Raw genomic sequence first — 22900 nt, forward strand, 5'->3', positions numbered from 1 at the left:
CGACCTATGATATACAGTTTATATATACATGTAAATATATGTATAATTTACTTTTACTTGTACTTTTTGCACTCAAGTATACTGATGCCAGAAAATTACACTGTTCTTAAGGTTTTTATTATCTACCTTTATATAGTGTTAATGGTATATTTTACCAAATAACATTGTACCTAACCACATCAAAGTAATGACTAATTATTGACTAATAAAACCATACATGCATTAAGACTAACAGAAACAGCTAAGTAGTATATTACACAGTGCAAATAGCATGTGAATGATATCCTCGATTAAAATTGTGATAAAGCTCATTAAACAATTACAAACTACAAAAATATTTCATTGCACATATCTAGACCTTAAAATAAGCAACACTGCAACAGCTTATTGTCATTACCTCATCATTTTTATTTGTTTATTCATTTATCATGGATAAATTAGCCAAATCAACTATAATAGGGTATAACACCAAGGTTTCCGTACTTAACATAGCGAATCAAATCATTTTGGTATCACCAGGACTATACACAGGATTTTTTTTAAAAATGAGGTCATTAGTCATGCTTGAGTGTTTGAAAGGCACCTATGTGGAACAGAAGGGAAAAGTCAAGGGGTGTTTTCACAGCAGACATTTGGACGAGCCGCAGTAGGAAATGCAAAGGTGTGACTATTAACCTTGATTATCTCCGTTCAAAATCTTCTATTCAAGGCACGCACATTATCAGGGCCCTGAAAACCTGAGGTAGCTAAATGGTATTCACCCATTATTTATTTATTTATGTACTCTGTCATCAAGTCAAACATGTCCACCATTAAAAGGGAGGGCTGTAAAGCATTTTCTGTATACTCACACTAGTCAGAGAGGATGTCTAAACAGGCATAAGTCAAACAAAGTAGGCTTTGTAAAAGATAGTCAGCGGAATAGTTGTTGAATAAAAACAACTCCCATTTTTTAAATCATAAATATAAATAAGTTATCAATGAAAACCAGCAGAGATGTTTTCATTTAGTACGATAACTGTCATTCCCCATGCAGCCCCCCCCCCCACCCCCCCCAATAATACACAGTATTTCCCATGGTACAGAAATGAGAAAACATTGATTTTAAAACATGTGGACCACTAAACAACAAAAATTTCATCCCTGTTGTGTCTGTAATAATCTTCATCTGAAGCCCTCTGCTGACCCAGCACATATCCTTCCTCAGCTTTCTTCTGCCATTTGTAGATTAATAATCCAGCCAGCCCAGCTGCAAATATCACTCCTGCGACTCCTCCTGCAATAACACCTGTAAACAATAACACAACTCACAGTTGGCATACAAATTTATAGTAGTCGCTCTCTTAAATTTAGTGTACCATTATACTCCAAAGCACCTGCAAGGATTTCCTTTCTCTCCAAGAAACTCTTGCTGTTTGCCATGACGACAAATCCGCTGTCTTTTGAAGACCAGAGCGAGTTGTCAAAGTTCAGGTCTGAAGAACCCTGAAGACAAAAGAACGAACAGTTCTTGCTCTGCCTGCCACATTATAAGGGGAAGAAATAGTGAGGTTGTAAAAAGGAGTCATGTGCCGTACAGTATTCTGGGTTCCCCCTTTGGTGTTCACTGCAAATATTCTGACATCTTTGATGCTGGGGTCGACCGTGATGTTTATAATTCCACCTAGTGAGATGCAGAAAAGAGAGCATGAAATATATATTAAGAGGTGGTAAGTAACATACAATATACTTCAATGAAGTATTTGTACTATATTGAAGTATATTTAAGTAAAGGACAATATACTTCAATATGATACAAATACTTGATGACTTTACTTAAGTAGATTTTTTTAGGTATCTGTCCTTTATTATTTTTCGGACAACTTTTTATTTTTACTCACTACATTTTAACACAAATATCTGTACTTTCTGCACCTCATATTTATCTATTGACAGCTGACTATTGCTAACCCTGTGTGGATGTGACATGATCGGCCTGGCTCCGATTTAAAACTTTCATAACAAGACCAAATATGAAAACGAGAATGGCTGCCGTATCTAGTTGGACAGTCATAACCGATAAGGAAGACATGTCAATAAAGCTGGCTGACATGCTTGACGTTACATACTTTAATGGACACTGTTTCATTGTGCAGTAAAAAAAAAAAAAAAAATCTGTTAAGGTGGCAACAGAAAACTTTTCCCCACTAGCATTTGTAAGAGGTAGCATTGTTGCTGCTGCTGTTGCAAGGACAGCTGGATCCTTTCCTTTCCCCTCAGAGTCGCAGACAACACAAGACAAAAATGACTGCCAGTCAACTTTCCTGTTCCCACATGCCCAGTGACAGACAAAACTGTGTAGTGATTGAGTTTAATTTTTCTGTATCCATTTCATAGTGCAATCAATATTTATACCATTATTAAACGCTGAGGCAGAAACCTGATCTATTGCCATCTTAAGTTGCAAACAGCTGTACAGGACACTACAGGGAAGTAGTAGGTGCTTTGCTTTGGGGTCAAACAATTACATATTGTTGGCTTTATTAGAGCAATGTCTCATATTGGTATCAGTGTCTGAACCTAATCACAATTACTTTTTGGTACTCAACATTACCTTCTTCTGACCCCTCCCCTGAACCAGAACTCTCCAGGTCATATCCTGATCCCTCCAAGTCTTCAGGAAGGCCAGAAAACTGTTATGATGGAGAAAAGGGAATAATAATGTTTAAAGACACTGAGTAACAGCACTGCAAATACTGTTTCCTTTCTTATTATCAGACAGACAAGAGGTGAATCCAGCCTGTACTTTATTTAAGAGGGCAATAAAGAAACGAGTCATGTCTCAGATACAAAGTCCCACTGAAGAAAGACGTGCACACAATGCGTACTGTAGCTGACAAACCCATAATGACGCAGGTGATCACACTGTTATCAACAATAAAGTGTAATGAGTAGAGAATACAGCCTGCATTAAATGGTATTATCACTCCACCCATTTGTAAAGCAGGAGAGAAACTCAGAATGTTTTGTTAGACATTTGCATTTGTCATGTTCAGTGAGTGTTTATAGTTGTATGAGTGTTTGAAGTGGAAGTTTGCTTCAAGTAAACAATCCATATTTTACTTTTCAATTTGTATTCACAGTTCAACACCGTCTTAAAAATGAGGCAATTGAATTGAGAACTGGATTTAATTTGCTCAAAGGTGACAACTAGTTTTAAGACTGTGGGTGAATATTTGAAATTGTTTGGAGGGCGTGGAGGAATAAAACCATTTTTTTTGTCAGACAGGACGGCTGATTACTCAGAGGGAATAACATTCTGTCATAAACAATCATACTGTAAAAGTCCCTGCCAGAAGATAAAATGTGCCTGAGGTACTTCCTGAATCAGGTATATTGGTGTTTGTCCTGCTCAGCTGTGCACGCCGCTAAAATTTCCTGCTGGAAACAAACTGCAAGGCAGCAAATGTTGTGCTGACTTGCAATTTAACCTAATTAACTAAACAAAACATTTCCATTACGTTCTAGACTTAAATGTGGATTCTGGTATTTTTTAACCTGTGCTCTCTGATTGCATTATTTTGGTGTGTAAATGACAAATAATAAAACAATATTCTGGAGCCCTTTTTTTAATCATCATTAGTTCAAATTTCTGTTTTCGCAATTCAAAGACATTACCTGGTATCTGGGCAACGATTTTTCAATTTTTTAGACTAAACAAATACTCAATAAATATAACAATCCGTTGCAGTCCTAAAAGGACAAATGTTTTAGAGATAAATCCATTCTGCTATGGAAAGGAGGATTCAGCAGATAGGGGTGTCAAATGACACTTTTTGTGTCTACATAGTATTTTTAAATCAGAACTCCTACTTTTAATGAAGGGTTTTTAAGCATTTTGTGTGTGTGTGTGTATATATATATATATATATATATATATATATATATATATATATATATATATATATATATATATATATATATAAGGGACAAAGGGAATGGGATCATTCTTCATAAGGAGTACTTGCAGCCTACTGTTGTCATGCCAAGTAAATCCAACTTGTTTATGAACGTCAAGTACCTTTACTTGTAATTGAATATATGTTGTATTTAATGTCTCAACAGTATGTCTAACAATTAAATATATTTAATGGTAGAGCTATATCTGTTTCTATGAAATAAGCATGTAGGCTTAGTAATTTCTAATGGAAATCCAAAAAGCTGCTACTTTTCTGCTACTTTACACTTCCACTCCACTTTGGAGCAAATTAGTGTAGTAAGTAGTAGTAGTGCATTTTTAATTAGATTTTTTTTTATCAGCATCTTTATCTAAATAAGAAAAACTTATACATTTACAGTATACATTCATATATAAGTTTACTTCTACTATTTTAAAGTACACTGATTGCCATAAAGCTACTTTATACACGTATATACTGTAAAAAAAACAAAAAACCCAAACAAACAAAAAAAAAAATCTGAGACTTGAAGACTTTTACTTTTACCAAAGCAATATTCTTACAAGTTATCTATTCTTTTTCTCAAGTAGTACCTTTAGATATTTTCTTTAACATTGTTCATGATATCTACAATTCTGGAGTCTTATTTTGTCTGAAAGTCGAAGCGGGGAAAAAATGTGAGGAAAAGTAGCCAACATTGAAATAAAATAGACACGAAGAAGCAAATGCACATGCACAAATCCGACTCCTGTAAATTAATTATGGGCAGCTGTACCTGAAACTATTTCAGGTTTAAATCAACAAAAACACAGAATATAGTGAAAAATCATGTCGTAAATAAACACACCTTGCCATGTCGTAGGCTAAATTCAGGAAGTGAGAAAGGTGAGTGCAGAGTGAGTCACGTTGCAAACATTGCAAAAAAAAAAAAAAAAAAAAAAAAAATCAAATAATGTACGATGGACAAACTGGAAATGACTTACCGTCGTGTAAACTGGACGTATAAACACAAAGGTAAAGAATAAAGAGGTAATTAAAGGTTTCCTCATGTTTCAGTGGGGTTGGTGTCCGGATTGTTTAATGCTCTTCCTCTACGAGATCCTCCGCAGGTGATCTTATTGAACCTCGAGCCTCTGCCGAGCTGCCTCAAACCACGCCCACCAATAAATCAGGCAGATGACGTTTACAACACACATTGGAGAAAACACTTTTTATTCGTTTAAATTACATTTAACCTTACTTCGACTTTGTGTTGTACATTTTATGCATTATCTTTGTTTCATGTCCTTTATGTAGTTTTATTTACACTTACATTTGCTTTGCATGTGCTGAAAACCTGAAATTCAGGTTCTTTGTGAAAATTACCTCCACCAAGGAGGTTTTGTTTTCAAAGGTGTCCCTTGGTTGGTTTGTCAGATGGATTACATGGAAACGCCTGGAGGATGGTTCTCAGCCCAGAATAGACCACATTCACTTTTCATTTTATTACTCATTTCTCAAGGAATAATATCTGGCTTGTGACGAAAAATGTGTATGCACAACAATACTTGACAGACATTGCATTATGGCAAAAAAGGATTTACAGGATTATTTAAATCCTAATGAGAAAAAGCAAGCTTGTTTTTTTTTTTTTTTAATCAAACTATGAGAAAAACCACAACAATGCTGGTCAAATGTTAGAAGAACAGTTTAATCATACATAGTCACAATTCTGCTTCCAAAAATGAGTTTTTTTCTTCATCTAACATCTGGAAATGTACATAAGGCCACCTGAAAATGTACATGACTTTGACAGTGTGACAAAACTCATATGTTCATATTTATATAATTGACAATATTTTACATTGCGTTTGCTTACAAGGTAGTAGCTGTTCCAAAATACAGCACTCTTCTGTACAAAAATAATTCTTGTCATATCCTGTGAAGTTTCCATGGTAGCAGAGAGGACTAAATGCAGCCTCAGTTTTAGTACAGAGTGTTTTTTTTTTAAATCTATTTTTTTTTTTAAACTGTCACACATCAGAAAGACTATCAACAGTGGATGTTACAGCTCTGGTACAAATAGAGGCTGGCCTTTCCCATAGCGGATTAAAAACAAAAATCATGCCAGATTGTGAAGCCATAAAGTTTTTTTTCTTTAAAATAACACTTGATCAAATAAAACTGTATACATTATATTCAAGGGGAAAGGAGTGATGAATATACACACATCAAAATGCACATTTTTGCCTTTTTCTCCCCAAAAAAGTGTAAAAGACATCCCATTTACAGCATAAACGTTTACAAATGTACAACTGTACAGACGAAATAAAAGCATCACTACAAATTTAGAGCAAGGCCTGTCAAACACCACGACTAGACATTTCTTTTTTCAATTAAACTAATAATCTTACACTTATTAACTGCACATATACTACATGTATTCTACAATTATTCATATGAAGCAAAGAAGCCATCACTACGAGCATTACAGGTGAATTGTATAGCTTTCAATGGCCCCACCAGCCTCCACCAATGCACTTGCATATCCACCCGAAGGAAAAGAAACGTATAAAACAAAAACAGAACCATATAAAAAAAAGGTTCTTTCAGCATCCCTTTCTTCAACTCATCCCACTAGTTCTAGTTCATTTCACCTCAGATGTACAAAGCTGGGACAAGCTCCACTCCACAACATTTTTTTTTTCTAAATCGACTACTCTGACCTTCAGGCGGTGGGGGTCCCATCAATGCTGCAAAGCCCCCTACCCAAAAGCAACAAGTTACTCATACATAAAGATGCTATACATCGCTAAACTACTTCTACGCAAGAGATGATTATTCAGTACAGAAAGATACCGTTTTCTAGGGCAGTGTTCATCTCAAAACTACAAGACAGATAAGATGTTACACAAAACATGATAAAGAAAAAAATTCATTCCAAGGATTAAAACCTGTCACAGCATGCCAACACATAGCCCACTCCCACCCCCACTATCCCCACAAAAAGCCCCCCCCCCCCACACACTACAGTCAATTCATGTTAAGATTATACCAGGTTACACGCCTGCTGTACAACCCAAACTCATGCTCTGTCTGCATCTATAAGTTAATGGTAGCTTTTATCTTGCATAAACTCCGAGTGATCACCTTGATGAGGGAACGACGGCTCGAATGGGGCTCAGAGGATGCAGCAGCTCAGGTTGGTCAGTCTGTAGTAATTAGTACCGAAAACATCAGGTAGGCAAGAAAAAGCCACCACTGGGAAACACCACCCTAGACTGAAGCACCGATCCCCGAAAGCAAAGCTCATAGAAAGCGGTCTCGAAGACCTCTGGGTGACTGTGGCACGTGACACATAGTACTCTCTGTGGACGGAGGAGTTTATATCCATCCATACTATGTAGTGCTATCTGAAAACTAATCCATCAGCTGCTTTGGCATGGGAAAACACTTTTACTGTGCATGAGATAATATATAAATATAATATTCAATTGCCTAGACTTAATTAGAACAGCTGACATAATAAGTCTGGTTACAAAAACAAATGGAATTGTTTCTTTTGTTTAAAAAGGATCACTCAGTTTAGCCTTATAAAATCACTTGCTGGTGTTAATTGTAGGAATTGTAAATTTCAGCAAATGTGAATAAGTTTTTTTTCTACAGAGAATTTACAAGGTAAAAAACTAAATGTACAAGATAATATGAAAACCAGTCAAATACATCAATTACATCATTAACAATGGGCTTGTGCTTTACCCAGGAAAAGTCGGCCTGCTGACTATGCGTCCCCTGGGGTCCACGCTGGGGACCGGCACCAGGGGTGGCAGAGTGGCAGGGCTCAGTTGTCACAGCGTTCTTAGGTGAAGTTGACTTGTCTTTTTTTTTTTTTTTTTTTAAATTTCATTTTTGGTAATTCCCCCCCCAAAAAGGGACGACAAAGGGTGTCAAAGGCTAACCCCTATGGCCAAGGAGCGTCTCTCACAGAACAGGGGGTCTGGAGCTCCAACTCCTCTACTTCTTTAGGGGACTGAGGACGTTGATGTCACTACATAAGGCCGTTCGTGGGGCCACCAATGGGACCCAGTTCGGATCCACTCTTCATGTAGTACTTTTCTAGCTTGGCTAGAATGTGCTTCCCATAGGTGTACTTGCGTAAAGTGGCAATGTGAGGCCGGATCTGAAAAAAGGAGAAAAGGCAAAAGTCAGCAAATTACAACTAGCTAAAGTGATTTTTATTTAATCAATTACTTTATCTACAACAATATTGATAGTCAATTAAAGTCATTGTTCATGCAAAGAGCCCATAGATTAACCAACATTGTTTCACACTGATTAGAGTGACTGGTGGAAGTTTCATTATGAACTGAATTTATTTCTTCAGCAGCTGCACATTAATCATAAAAACTGAAATCACAGAACTTGTAAGTGCAGTATTCAAATCACAAAGGCTTTCTCTAAAAAAATAATTACAACTTAAGTTTTATGTCTGTTTAAGCATTTAAAAACATTCACAATTTTGCCTACAGCTTTTTCCCCTCCAGCAAAAGTTTCACATTACAAAGCTACATTAAACATAAAAGAAGGTTACAAAAAAATATTAGACACTGCATACAGATGAACCAACTGGAACCGTACAACACTTTGGTATTGGTAAAATTGGTAAACAAGTCTTATCAAGTCCATGTCATTAAAATGTTCTGATGTTGGACAATAAAAAGGTTATATAAAATCTTTGGTGTAGTGTTTTTTTATGATGATTTTTTCTTTATATCTCTTCAAAGTCCAAATATGAATTCTCTAAGGCAAAGGTTTAAACTCTGACCAGCTGTTTCATATAAGCCCCCTAATTTAAGATCCTTGTGATCACAGGGACTTAGAGGTGTACCAACCTTGTGCATGATGATTTTGCGCTGAGCAGGTTCTGCCATGTCAATCATTCTTTGGACAACATAGTTGGCATACTGGTCCTTCATCATGGTGTACAGGGCGCTGTGGGGTCCGTCTTTCTGGCAGCACACTTCATCGATCAGCAGAGCTCTCTCTGCACGTGAGGAGTGGATCACACACTTCTCCACGACATTACTAAGGACACAAGAGAAAAGCTTTTATAAACAAATTAATTCATAACTGAGATGAAAGAGTTGTGGCACTGTCATGGTCATGTCCTGATGGATGCTTTTCATAATCTATTTATACATAATAATGACAAGGCCTGTAGAATCAGTGTTCTAAAGATGAACCAGCTGGTGGTGTATCGAAAATGTATCATTAGAAACATTTTAAGTCTCTCACTGCAATAACTTTCCCAATATGCTTTTGTGCTTAACACACTGTACACAAGGCTTATTATCTTTTTATGCAATCTTATGCCCTAAATTACATTTTCTTAACATGATATTTCAGCAGATAATTCAATGTAGTTATCAATGAACTGTGAATTCAGAAAAAACCTTAAGAATGGCAAGTACATTTTTTCCCCATTAATGGTGAAAATAAAACTTTTTTCAAATTGATGAGATTTACATCAATTGTTTCAGTGATTTATTGTTGAGTATTAAAAGATCACCATTGGAGTAACTAACAGCAATAAACAAGTCAAAAATCTCAGATTCTGGCTTCTCACATGCAAATATTTTCTGAATTATTTCCTCCTCTGTGACAGAAACCTGGGATTGTGGTCTAAACAAGATATTTTAGGACGCCATCTTGAGCTTTGAGAAACACTGACATTACCTTCACTATTTTCTAAAAATGTACAGATCAAATAACCAATCAATTAACTGAGAAACTAATCAACAATGACAATAAACATTAATTGCAGGCCTAAAACATAGCTTACCTTGCAAATTTGTGTTGGCTAAGGACGAGAACCTTCCCACGAACCTCTGCGACTATCTTGCTCTTATCCTCTGGCCTGCCGTGCTCCAAAACATGCTGAATGACGTAGTTCCCGTACTGATCCTGCAGGAGGCAGTGGAGGCGTGAGCTCAAGGTAAACAGCCAGTGAAATAGAAATTAATCACAAAAGGACTACGTGCAACACCCTTTATTTATTGATACTCATGCACTACTTTTCACCATTGGTCTTAATTGGTGTGAGATAATCATGCATCTCTACAATGACAGATAGACGAATGAGTGACACCCCCCATCAGTAGTCTAACAAATAACCCTTACGTCATCACTGCGGAAGGTCAGACAAAACAGATGCTGCTGGTTTGGAGTGCTGCTGACCAGACAACACAACCAATAGCATCTTTGCCCCTTCAGAAATGGGTGATAGACAGTTATGGGTGTGGTTTTAGTGTGACAAGATGGAGACAAGAACTCACCTGACCAAGCAACAAATAATACCACACTGACTTGATCTTTTTTTGAAGTAATTTGTTGGGTAGGTAACATCTCCACCTTTAATTAATTAGCCTTCAAATCCATTTCCTGTCAATCTGTTTTAACAACATGCATTCTTTAGCTCTTGGACTTCAAAGTACTCAAGGTGAAGAGATTTACAAACATTTTAGTTGCCCAAAGACTTTAAAAACTCCCAGAAATCTTCTATCAAATAATTACATGGAAATCAAGAAGAAAACAGAAAAACAGATTGATCAAGAGATGGTGGAGGCAAAAGAGGGATCATCAGACAGCAGGGAAGCATGTGCCTTGTAATTTCCTCTGTGACATAAAGCAAGAGAGGGAAGAAGGTGAGAAAAAGGCGGCTCAGTGGGTTAGGAGAAGGCCTGTAAAAGAAGTTGGGAGTTGGAGAACTATCTAAATGTTAAATTAGATTGTTTATAAGAGAAAAGATTTAAAAAAAAAAAGGGGGGGGAAGAGGAAGGGAGAACGGGGACATCCGCGAGAGAGGCAAATTGCTCTGACCTTGAACAGTGCATCACGGGACACTGTATAATATGTTTTGGGTGTCATCTCCAATGATACGCCTTGATATTTCTAGATGGAATAAGTGAGGGGGCAGGGTGGGTGTTTAAATAATCACATATGTCAGATGTAATGACAGCTAACAGCACATTTACATTCATCCTTACACGTTACACTTAGCAAGACCACAAACTACACAGGAACAATGACAGGCTGAAAATATGGAACGCTGAAAACATGAAGGACACATGCGAATACACATTTCTCAACAACCATCAGTCACATCTAGCAAACGTAAAAAAATGACTTCTGCAAACAACATAGGCTAAGAAAGGAAACAAGACTGGAGACGGATGTGCTCACCTGGCCCAGCTGCTCAGAGTGCTGATGCAGCTCTTCCAGGATGGGCAGAGTCTGCTCCTGGGTGCAGTGCTCCAAAATCCTTTGGATGACTCTGCAGCCATAAGGGTGTGTGGAGAGCACGAACACCTGCAAAAGAAGAATTGATAAATATAAATTAGGTGGATACACTGGATTAAATAGGTAATATTACACTGATTCTTCCAAAAACTTTTTCAACTCTAATAACTCATGGTCTCCAAGATTAATTTGCATTCAATAATCGGACACTGTTTAATGTTCATGGTATGGATCCAAGTTTTTTTTTTTTTCCCTTTGGTTTGGTTTCAGTCAAAGGAAATAAACATTTAGATTCATTCATTCAACAGGTCTTTTAAAAACACACTTTTAAATTGGTGGGAATGGAAATATGAAGATTATAAGGGGAATGTCTGGCAGCTGAGTAACTGCTTATAATAATAAACCCACCTGTCCCTGGAAGGCATCAATAATGAACTGCAGGGCCTGCGGCTGGACACACTCAATACATTTCTGAACCACATGGTTGCCATTCTGGTCCTTGACACACTTCAAGACGTGACCATCAAGCTCTCGGACGATGTCGCTCTGAAGTGAAGTGAAGTAAATAAGGACCATTACTACAGAGGTCAGTGTTTAAATTGAAAATAGAGAAAGAGACTTTAAGAAGAGCTCACTACAACATTGTTAGCAGAAACTTTGTGAAAAATAAGTGAAATCTCACTTACAATTACCTGCTGGTCTGAGGAAATCGACTCCAGGGCTTTCTGAATGACCCTGCAACCATACATCTGCAAAGCCAGGGGCAGGACGTGTCCACGGATACGTGTTGCCAAAGCCAGCTTTTGGTCTGCACTTCCAAACTAACCGACACAAAACAAACTCTATTTTCCACAGATGCAACAGAACAAGAGTCTCTGTTCAAGCAAAACAGAAATGACACCAAGGCTAACTTTAAACTGTCCCAACCTCAAAGAACTTTTGGATGACGTAATTTCCAAACACATCAGTCATCAGTTGGTACGCTGCTTGCAGAATCTCTCCAAACACCATCTGCCTCTCAGCAGGAGTGGCTCTTTCAAGCTTCTGCTGGATAAATCTAGACAGACAAGATTGGAGAAAAAGCAGAGACGGAAAATTAAAATACCAATGCAGTGCACTCCTTGTTTTAGGTTTACAGTAAAAAGAGCCCCATCAAGTAGCATTTTTTATGCCAAAAAGCACATCTGAGCCACCTGGATCCATGCTGGTCTTGAGAGAACTCCACCATGTGTCCAGGTAGATCACGGAGCTGGAGGTTTGGGAAGCGATTGTTCCTGAAGTCCTCCAGTAGGCGGCTACGTCCGGACGGCATGACATCGGAGCGACTGTAGCGGGGTCGAGAGGGAGGGAACAGCTGGCTGCTGGAATTGAATAGACTGGATGTCCCTCCGGCGCTACGATACTTTGCCTCAGCTCCAGGTGCTGCCGAAATGTAACGCCCGCTGCCATTGGTCAGGCCACCTAAGATGACAAAGCAGTTGACCATGATCAATGTAATTGTTATGTATATTGACAGACCTTAAAATGAAGTCACCATTTACATGAATATTAGGCTTACCTAGGTGAAGGCTAGAGGAAGATCCATGAGAGGAGGGCAGAGAGGGGGGAGGAGTGAGTGGGGAGTGACCTGGTGTGAGGCCAATAGGACTGGGTGAAGACGAGTATCCCAGGCTGTTGTAAAAGGGCTGGCCGATGGGGGTTAAACTGCTGCCGCCGCGTTTGTATAAGTCAGAACTTGCCAAGAGGGAGTCCCTGCGAGACACACTGCTACTGGTAGAGCTGGATACTGCAGGAAAAAGAAAAGAAAATCATAACAGTGTAAGTAAACAGATACTTAACAATAAGCACATTATTTAATGGTCATGTAGCTTGTGGCTGAGTCACTGACCAGAGGAGCCAAAGCCTCCAAGAGCAGAGCCCAGGCCAACGCCAAGAGAGCCACCGGTACTGCTGAAGCCCAGGGAGGAGCTTGGTGGTGCAGCAGAGGTGTGTGAGAAAAGGGAACTACTCTGAGACGTATTGGGGACTGATCCAGAGCCATAGAAAGAGCTGGAGGGCAGGCCACTGCTGGGCGGGGGAGCCTGCTGCTGCTGCGGCTGGGGCTGAGGTTGAGGCATTGAGCGGTACAGTCCGTTGGCTGGAGGACCAGACATGTTGTTACCGGAGCCAGATGCTGACACCGCAGCTGCTGGTTGAGGCAGAGAGGAAGAGCGTGAAGGATAAAAAGAGAGCTACGGTCAGAATGGCTGCCAGTGTTACTAATTAAATAAGCTCAGAGAGGAGTGGATCCACACATTGAAAGGCATAATGTCTAGTAATTACCAGCTTGTGCTGCTGCAGGGTTTATGAGGAGAGGGGTCTGGACTAGACGGACTGGCCCACCTAGACTAGTTCGGGCACCAGGTCCCATTACCAGGGCCCCAGTCTGGTCATAATAGGCTGCAGGGGCCAACACCTGATAACCTGAAAAGATAAGGAGCAGAAAAATTATTCAGCATTTATAGATAACATATACAGCAATTCAGAAAGGCCACTCAATGACAAAAAGTCTTGCACATTACTACAAATTATACTTAGAGCTCTTCAAATTACATCAAGCAGCGAAGACAACTGTGTTTGTCTGTTAGTTTGTTTCTAGGTGGTCTACCTACCAGGCATTCCTGCATAGGCCAGTGCAGGGTTTGCAGCAGCTGCTGCAGCTAGAGATTCTTGCTGGCTCTGTTGACCTTGACCAGGTGTAAGAGGTCGCTGGTTGTTTCCTGTACGCATCACCTGGAGGAAAAGGTAAGGATATAGTCACACCCACAAGCTCCACCAGTGCTGCAAAAACTCTTGGGAAAATGTATTCAAAATATTAGGTATTTCTATGTTACAGTAAAGAAAAAAAAACTAGTCAAAGATAAGTTAATATGCTTCATCTGGATTCAGTGGGTTCAGCTTGATCAGACTTTATTGAGAGTTGCCTACCAACATAAACATCAAAGCCACGGATTATTGATTAAAATGTTGATAAACTCTGAAGTATATGATATCACCCAAGGACAGTGGGGTAAATACAGAAATCCCTTATTTAAAAAGAAGAAAAACACAAAAAGTAACTTTCTATTAAATCTAGAACCGGGTTATTTCGTCTTGTTTGTTTAACTCTGTGTGCGTGTGTGTGGATAGAATAAGATGATTGAAACTTTAAAGCAAGAACCTGCTCTTCACATTCATTGTTTATCAGAAATGCGCCCTGATGCCCAGTTCTCTTCTATAATGAAGATACTGCACATAATCCAGACATGTTAAGCTCAACAAAGTCTGTGAAGAACACCCACACTTAATACTTAGAAACACGGGGGTTCCTTATTTGAATCAAGATTATCTATATAACATTTCATTACGCAGGTTTAAATAAGATATCATGTGAATTTATCCATCCTGGTGAGTATGATCAGGTTACATTAGCTTCACCTCAAGTTTAACCAGTGTTAGCTTTCTCCATTGTTCCTCTTTGCTCCACTGTGAACTACAGTCAACTTAACTTAACCACATATTGGCACAGACTGTTATCAAAGTCATATCCTTTTCAGCTTAAAAGGATGTGCACAACATTAACCAACATGGTTTTCATAGTAAAAATAATGTGTTCCCTCTTTTAAAGTCAATTTAACAAAATTACACAAACAAGACAACCAAAAATCAAAAACACAACAGGGACGGAAAGCCAATCTGATGAGATTTTAACAATGGTATTTTAGTGTTGTTGTAATGTTCTGTTTTTAAGATGAGCAGCTCTGGTGCTGTGAACATCGTAGTTTTGTATGCACAAAAGCAATTTTCTTTACGACGAAATGATGTACTCATCTGGCCACATTAGCTCAGAGTTGTTTTTATGAAATAGTGTAATTCAGTTGTTACGCTTGTTCATAATGAGCCCTGCTTTATATAAAACACCTTTCAGATCATAAATCACCCATCCTACCTGAGGTTGGCCAGGCCCTGGTCCCTGATTGGATGCTTGCTGATTAGCTGAGTGATTGGCAGTTGATGCAGCCTGTTGCTGGAAAAGATTGGCCGGGTACACACCCCAAGGAACACCATAGTACTGTGGTGGAACCACTGTGGGACCTGAGGAAGGTTTGGATGTTACACACACATCAAATACATCTGATCATGAAAATGAATGTTCATCTGAAAATGTGCTCTGTGCTCACCTGCAAGCGTGGCTGCTGCTGCCAGCCCGGCAGCAGTGTAGGGATCAGTTCCAGGGGGGCCAGCATTGATGATGTAAGGGTTTGGCACAAATGCAGGAGCAAGGCCAGCTGGATAATAACGGTAATGTAATTCATTATTTCCATGTCGAATCTCATTCAAATGAGTATGCAACAGATCACTCGACAATTTGAGACAAACTATACTACAGGTCACATCGAGTGTGACAGAAAGCTGACTTACCAAGATGCTGCTGCTGGGCTGCAGCAAGGGCGTACTGTTGTTGCTGAGCTGCAGTGAGCTGTTGAACGGTCAGGGGATTAGATCTCTGGAACAACTGGAAAAAATAAAATAATAATAATTAAAAACAGCAAACTTGCTGTTAGAGCTCTTGATTGGTGCATTTGCTTCTTAAACAAACCTGCTGCTGGGAGCTGTAATCAAATAATCCGACTGGAGTCCCCGATGAGTCCACCTGAATCTGATTTCCCGCATAGTCGAACTGGAGGGACTCCACACCACCTTGCTGCTCCATTCCTCCCATGTTCTGGGCCTCCTGGTTCTGGAAGTCCTCAGCTGGGGCCTTGTTTTGAGCGGGGTTGTGCTGTTGGAGGTGTGGGTGGTGCTGTCCCATCATCTCCAAACCTGTCTGACTAGGACCCATCCGCTCGATGGCCTCAGTGGGGGAGGCTTGACGGCTTCCAGGGGTTGGACTAAGAAGGAAAAGATGTTAATGATCAGCACTTGAGTCAAGTACAAAAATTTGCCTCACAAGCCACTAGTTCCATCTTCACTCATGCATTTGGACATTTTGATCATGTTGGGGATTCTGTGCCTTGAAATGCAAACACAACAACTTCAATGAGACCAGTTAAAATAGCTTTGGGAGTTCTGAAATAGGATTATTAAAAAAAAAAAAAAAAAAAAAGATCATTGTGAAGCATCAAACAACTGTTTACTTTGTTACTGTAAAAAAGGAAAAACCTACTTAAAATCTTTGCAGTCTCTGTCCATGCCATTTAGTAGGCCTCTTCCGTTGGCTTTAGTGGGATCACTCTCCTCTCCCACCTTCATCTCTGGGCTCTTGTCCTCTTCAAAGGGGGACACTTTCTCTTGGGCATCACTCTTCTCTCTCCCATCTTGGTCAACATCTCCACCACCCTGTATTCATACAAAGATCAGACATGAATATGTGCCTCCCTTTGTTGTATGAAGCCCCTCTTTTTGAGCAAGAAGTGATAATGAAGTTGGACTTACATATCCACCATTCCTGTAGCGACCATCCATTTTGTCACCAGGGGAGGAGCTCAGGACATACTCCACCATGCTCACCCCAAGGCCTCCACCTTCTGAGCGAGGTGAAAGCACAGAATTGGCATCACCATTCCCATGGAAACTCTGGCCTGGTCGCCGCTGCACCATGATTGGCTGAGACACTGAATGATCTGAATGAAAAGCTGTGATCAAATATCTAAACAGTTGTGTGTATATAAACTATACCTGGGTAAAAGCCCTATGTGGAAGAAAGAAAGGCTGCATGAAAATAGGAGACAAAGACAACAAAGGAGCCACTCACGAGATGATCCCCATGCATTGTCCCTCCATTCCTCGCCAAGAAGCATCCCTTTCCTTCCATCCTTGGCCAACTCATCAGAATCCCACAGCTTTTTTGCTGGCAGAAGCTACAAAGAAATTTCACATATTTTCTAAACATCTGCAAGATCACCACATGTCTACACGCAATGTAATAATTGAAATACGCCACTATAAACAACAGCATCTCATTCAAAATAAGATGTCTGGTGGTTAGCTTAAGTTTAAACATTAGATCGTATTATAGTAGCTAGCTCAGAATTTTCTCACTTCGACAAAAATCTATACATGTCACATATTTCTGAAGACTTAAAAGGGAGCTATTGAGAATGTAGTTTGCTCCTTCATGAAGAATTTGCAGTATTGATAAACTGGGAGTGTTTTCCTTTTATGGCTAAAAGCAGAGATGAAAGGGTGTTAACTTCTTCTGTAACTGTACAATCCGGTAAAATGGGCACATGATATTGTCTCATGTAGTTGCAGTCACCTCAATTTAAACCTATCAAAAGCCTAACCTGGCAGACTTTAAAATATCAAATATATTATTGTTATAGGATCAATATAATATGTGTATCTTGATTAAACTATTGATTTACAGCCCTAATCATAAAACAACCCTGGTAAGCTTGCAAGCATGAGGGAGTTGGTTTGTGTCTCTCTCCTGCTGTGTCATTGGTCACAACTGCCCTCCCCTCACTTAATCCGATGTACATAAAAATGATCAAAGATGTCTTAAGGCACCTTTTAAACGTAGACAGGCTAGTGTTTCACACAAAATTTCTTCTAAATTCATTACTGTAGAGAATGAAGAAAATGACTATGTCAGGACCAAAAACTACTTACCTCTCCCATTCCCCTTGACTCCAAAGCAAGAGCCTGGAAGTCATAGTTCATTTCATCCACAGCACGGACCTGAGACAAATGGAGGAACTTGATTGAAAATAGACAGAATATTTTCCTCATTTTTGTAGCCTTCCACTTAGTATTTCAGATATCTTCACCTAACAGATGTTCGAAGGTCACCAACACATGACAGATTAAAATCATCTAGCAGATCAAGCACTATGACATTACGTGAAGTGAAAAACACAGTAGTGCCACAACCATTTCACAAAAAAAGATTGATGTATTAAAGTATTGATGCCTTAATACAAAAAACAAAGCTTCACCCCGGCCTAATCATTATGCCTTTGTCCCCTCAAATGGAGATCCTTAGCACGCAGCAATACATGTCAGACCGTATAAATATTTAACGGGGTAAAAAGAAAACAGGCAAAGTGCAGCAGTGCAACATGAACCTAGATTGTATCCCTGGTAGAGAAAAGAGAAGGCCAAAAGATAGCATCTCTCTTTTCATCAGGCTGAGTGATAACACCATTCTGACTCCACTGCATGTAAACACAGGGCTTGTTAAACAAAAGGTTTCAGACATGATGGAAAAAGGGGACTCCAACTGAAGAGGGACTTTTGTGCAATTATTGGATTGAGACAGCTTAAGAGACCATGTGACTCCCCAATTCAATAAGTAGAAGGCTGGCCCAAACAAGGAAATTACAAATGTATCATTTTCACAAATCCAACTGATGATTGGTAAAGAGAGAAAGAAAGAACAGAAAAACTATATTAACCAGAGTTTATTTGATGAGGGGCCCCATATATCAGAAACTAAACAGTCAGGTCTGGTGGAAGCTCCATAAAACTAAATAGAAAACAAAGAATATATATACACACCTTTATTTCCTTCTTTAGCTTTTCCAACATTTTTATATAACAAAGTCTGTTTGGCCAGCCTTTCTAGCTTTCCCAGAATTATCTAGTTATCTTAGTATCTACCAGTAAGACTCTTTGCCGGAAGTCCAATTTGAGTCACAAATCCATGACTTTGAAGTTTGATAAAATACTGTATGGCCATAAAATACTGCAGGACAGGATATTAAAAGTCTGGCCAACTGTCACGGCATAAGTCACACCCCTGCTGTGCTAATGCAGTTGCCAAAGGACCGGTCTCACATTTTATTCTCTGCAAAGGAGACTAACAAGAAACTAATAAATGGGACATGGAGATGTGACATTAGCGCACTCAACACTAGGCCTGGGGTGATATCAAAATACATATACATACATACATACATACAGACATATATATATACATATAAATACACTTACACAATACAGCTTTGACTAAACATAATACTTGATCTATATATATCTGTAAATATGTTTATATTATTATTTGATGTTAATTTGTAGAATGAACAGTATGAATAAATGAAGGAGAGGTTGATATGCTGCTCACTGAAACTTTTACAGCTTTAAAGCAAAGTATGAATCACAAATATAGCACAATAACCTACAATATTAGGTGCAGCTGGTCTGTCATGGATTAAGTAAAAATCAAAACAGTCAGAATACATTTGTTTTGTCAAAAATATCCATTTATATTAATACTGAACACTTAAAAAAGCCTCAATATTAACTTTATGCAGTATCGATACACCTTTACCGGCTACACTCTCTCTACAGCAAAACACATTGTTTTTAAAAGGCCAGGTCTAAAGAGAAAAAATGTTTAACAAAAAGGTGATATTAAATGTTTACTAGTCTGTTCTATGTTGCCAGCCAAGGGAAAGGTTATCTGGTCATGTTATAGAGGTGTTTTTATTGTATCTGTTTGTTTGTATCTTCTCATAACAAAAATGTAATATCACTCGGGCTCTAATGGGAGGCAGTTTGTTCTCAGACTCACCTTTGATTTATCATACAAATGAATCTAGATGGAGTAAATTATAGATTTTAATAATTATAGCATTTTGTTTGGGTCTTTTCTCTGCTGTATTCTCAGCAATGAACATCACCGTTGCTTCTGCTCTGTCACAATGGAACAACCACTGGAAATAAGGAAGCCAAAAATACACTTATCAACACAATTCGATTTTGTTGCTTCAATGAGGTTACTAAATTATTTATACACATTGTACAGGAAACCTTACATACACCCATTTTTCTATGAGACGACATTCATTCGTCATTGTAAAGACAAGTCTTTGTATTGCTGCACCCCACGGCAGCTCTATTCATTTGCTCAAACTGCAATTAACCTTGCCTAAAAGAGATGGTAATTGATGAATGGCTGGCACCTGATGGAAATCATCACAGATTAACTGAACATGTGACTCAGACATTGTCAGTGGTGACCAATGGGCCTTACCGTTTTGGCTGTACATCACATCATGCATTCAAACACTAACTCTGAACCAGGAAGACACTACAGAGCAGCTATAACCTGACTGATAACTGATCATGCCGAGTCCCTTGAATTCATCTTAATTTTGTTGCCTTCTAGGGTTAGCGTGAGTGAATCACATGTCTGATGGGCAATTTCTATGAATGGTGAAAGAAGTGGGTGTGCTCTAATTACATTACAATCACTGGACACTTTACCTGATCAACATGATTGGCGTCTCCAGTCGGCCAACGGTGCTTGCTGGGCGTGCAACCTCCGAGTTGCTCTCCAGGCTGCCTCTGGAAGAAGTATCCAACTGTGGCATCATCCTGAGATCGTCCACTCAGTGGAGGCTGCGGGGTACCTGGGGTAGGGTTGACAACCCTGTCCATGCCCTGTAAATGTGGAACTCCAGGAGCCTGTCCACCTCCTCCAACTGTGGCTAAGGGCCCCCCACCATGAACTCTGACACCTCCGGTCTCAGGAGCACCATTTGCATGCAGCATCCCACCTCTTGTCTCCTGCCAGGCCACGTCATTCATACCTAGGATGCTGCATGGAACGCTCATTCCACGGGAAAGCCTAAACAAGACGGGACATAATGATTTTGTCATTAAGGGAGATACATACAAGAGTATTTTTGTTAACATGAAAATTAGTACAGGCCCTTTCTTGCTATTATGCATATCATATTTGAGTTTGTAGTTCTCACAGTGGCTGCCTAGAACAATTAACTCATGTGATTTAAGTTACTTTTTACATCCAAGTCAATGAAGCACCCATTATGACATGACAGGCTTATGTATTCTGCTTTTACGTAATGAAAGCTGCAAATTACTGTGTGTCATGTTTTACTCTTGTATGAGCCTTGCGACAAACCAACATTTTAGGTAGAAGCCAGGGTAATTCTTGCACCGAAAAAAAAACAAAAACAAAAAAACGAGCTACATGGGTGAGTGTCATAACTTAATTTTCCACGCAGGGACATGACTATTTCCTGAGTAGCTAATTTCATGCCATGACTGTTCTCATGTTGAAGATGAACCGTTGATTAATGTTGCCCTGAATATCCAGATTTACTTACGTGGCTTGCATTAACATGTGCCTATTATAGTGGTTTTCTAGTTGACGAATGATAAAAAGAGACGGACAAAATCGTTGATGGCTTGCAGTACCAAGAATGCTAGCTAACGTTGGTAACCGCGTCTAAGCTAGCTGTTGATAATAGCTAACCTATAATGTTACGATTTAAAAGAGACTCGAAGCCGTTAAACACTACGACCCAAATTTTAGCCATGACTAGAAATATCGTTGGCGTTAATAAATATGCAACTAGCTACAACGAGAGGTCCAACATTATAGATAATTGTGGCAAACCGACGTGCAAACCTTTCAGCAAACTGGCTAGCTAACCTAGCCAGCGAGTCCGCTGCTAACAAGGAAGCTAACTCAGCGGCTTTCAGTGGTCATTTACGTAAATTGTGGTTTTAATGGATTGGAGCTAGCAGTTCGTATCCAGCACGGCTGTCATTATTCTGTAAGTCAAATATTTTAGAGGCACTTGCGGAAATCGACCAAGTTTCTTTTTAGCTAGTTAGCTAATATTACAACATCAGGGGTTGAGTATTAGCAACATCCTTAGCTAACGAGCTAATGCTAACCGCTGCAGGCCTGCTCTGTTTATTATTGGGTTGGCGATGCTAGACATCAAAGTTTAAGTCGTGAATTTACCATTGTTATACAGTACGCTAGTGGGGTGCCGTGTCGTGCGGAAAACAACACGGTTTGTCGTCGCGAAATGCCTCACTGGCTGCGCGCTACGAGCCGAATGCACCATAAATAGCTAGCGTGGGAGCTAGCCGACGCTAATTGCCAAGTTGGTGTTGTGCGAGCTAAAACATCAACCAAAAAACCACCCAGCGGCTAAACAACATGGCCCCCCTTCAAGTTCCAAACAGAGGGGCCTTAACCGCTAAACAAAAGGGGAAATACTCGCACCACGGTAGCCGCGTTCAGATCATACGTGGTTTGGGTATTTTGCTGCCGATGTGAACGAATAATGAGGAGATACTCACGCGTTGTCGTGTCGAGAGAGGGTCTATGCTTGTTGCACGCCGTCAAGCCAATTTCTATATTGTTTTGTTTCCTTGGAGAGAGCGGTGATTTAGCAAGGCTTGATAGTCAGAGCTAGGAGTTTGCCTACGCTAGTGCCCCCTCCCTGTAAATAGCGTGAACTACGTAGACATGCGTATAACAATGTCAATGAGCGCTTCTCCCATTTACCTTTTGTACACAATGTGAAGGTAACATACGGATCTTTTAACGTGTATTTTGTATCCGCTTTGACATCTTCATTATTCATCTAAATTATCGCCATCATCATATGAAATACATTTTGAATGCGTGCTTATTTCACATATAGCTAATTCAGTTTTATTGGAAATAGGGGGCTTGACTCGGGAACAAAGAGAAAAGAAAAAAAAAACTCAGATTTAAAACGTTGTTTCTGGTGTGGGATCATGTTCTTTTTAATGACAATACGTAAAACAACTGGAGTCCATTAGAATGAGCGTTACAGAAAACAAATGCATCATCATGCAGTTAGATTTGGTTAATTTCGGCTGATCCTGGGTCGGGTGGGTCCTCGTGGTCCATGACCCTCCTCAACATA

At 39.4% G+C, this 22900-nt stretch overlaps 2 protein-coding genes across 10 annotated transcripts; both read right to left on the reverse strand.

The window, feature by feature from the left end:
* Window positions 1–387: 387 nt before the first annotated feature.
* On the reverse strand, window positions 388–5078 carry LOC119012507 (syndecan-1-like). Its single transcript, XM_037086408.1, has 5 exons — window positions 4922–5078; window positions 2594–2672; window positions 1578–1663; window positions 1377–1485; window positions 388–1288 (listed from the first exon to the last, which is right to left on the reverse strand). The coding sequence occupies exons 1-5, from the start codon at window positions 4985–4987 to the stop codon at window positions 1122–1124; spliced, it is 507 nt and encodes a 168-aa protein (XP_036942303.1). The 5' UTR covers window positions 4988–5078; the 3' UTR covers window positions 388–1121.
* A 529-nt stretch (window positions 5079–5607) lies between these two features.
* Window positions 5608–22457, reverse strand: pum2 (pumilio RNA-binding family member 2). 9 transcript variants are annotated; one of them, XM_037086075.1, is made up of 23 exons: window positions 22305–22457; window positions 20448–20811; window positions 17850–17918; window positions 16990–17095; window positions 16671–16858; window positions 16402–16574; window positions 15835–16126; window positions 15657–15750; window positions 15416–15523; window positions 15184–15329; window positions 13868–13988; window positions 13539–13679; window positions 13105–13404; window positions 12775–13002; window positions 12410–12677; window positions 12144–12273; window positions 11903–12037; window positions 11625–11762; window positions 11160–11285; window positions 10797–10868; window positions 9760–9881; window positions 8810–9002; window positions 5608–8097 (listed from the first exon to the last, which is right to left on the reverse strand). In XM_037086075.1, the coding sequence occupies exons 2-23, from the start codon at window positions 20796–20798 to the stop codon at window positions 7966–7968; spliced, it is 3633 nt and encodes a 1210-aa protein (XP_036941970.1). In that variant the 5' UTR covers window positions 20799–20811; window positions 22305–22457; the 3' UTR covers window positions 5608–7965. The 9 variants fall into 9 exon arrangements, with proteins under 9 accessions (XP_036941970.1, XP_036941971.1, XP_036941974.1 ...); XM_037086076.1 differs by lacking the exon at window positions 22305–22457 and adding an exon at window positions 21961–22236; XM_037086079.1 differs by lacking the exon at window positions 22305–22457 and adding an exon at window positions 21314–21345 and having other exon boundaries at window positions 16671–16762.
* Between the last annotated feature and the right edge of the window lie 443 nt (window positions 22458–22900).

Source organism: Acanthopagrus latus, chromosome 22 (assembly GCF_904848185.1).
Source record: "Acanthopagrus latus isolate v.2019 chromosome 22, fAcaLat1.1, whole genome shotgun sequence".
In the NCBI taxonomy this organism is placed as follows: Eukaryota; Metazoa; Chordata; class Actinopteri; order Spariformes; family Sparidae; genus Acanthopagrus; species Acanthopagrus latus.

Coding starts and splice junctions, on each gene's coding strand:
- LOC119012507 (XM_037086408.1), bottom strand. CDS start 4,987: ATGAGGAAACCTTTAATTACCTCTTTATTCTTTACCTTTGTGTTTATA. Junction 1,486..1,577: donor AAGGGGGAACCCAGAATACT/GTACGGCACATG, acceptor TTTTGTCTTCAG/GGTTCTTCAGACCTGAACTT. Junction 1,289..1,376: donor GAGAAAGGAAATCCTTGCAG/GTGCTTTGGAGT, acceptor TATTGTTTACAG/GTGTTATTGCAGGAGGAGTC.
- pum2 (XM_037086072.1), bottom strand. Junction 12,038..12,143: donor TCATCCAAAAGTTCTTTGAG/GTTGGGACAGTT, acceptor TGTGTCGGTTAG/TTTGGAAGTGCAGACCAAAA. Junction 9,003..9,759: donor AGCCAACACAAATTTGCAAG/GTAAGCTATGTT, acceptor TTGTGTCCTTAG/TAATGTCGTGGAGAAGTGTG.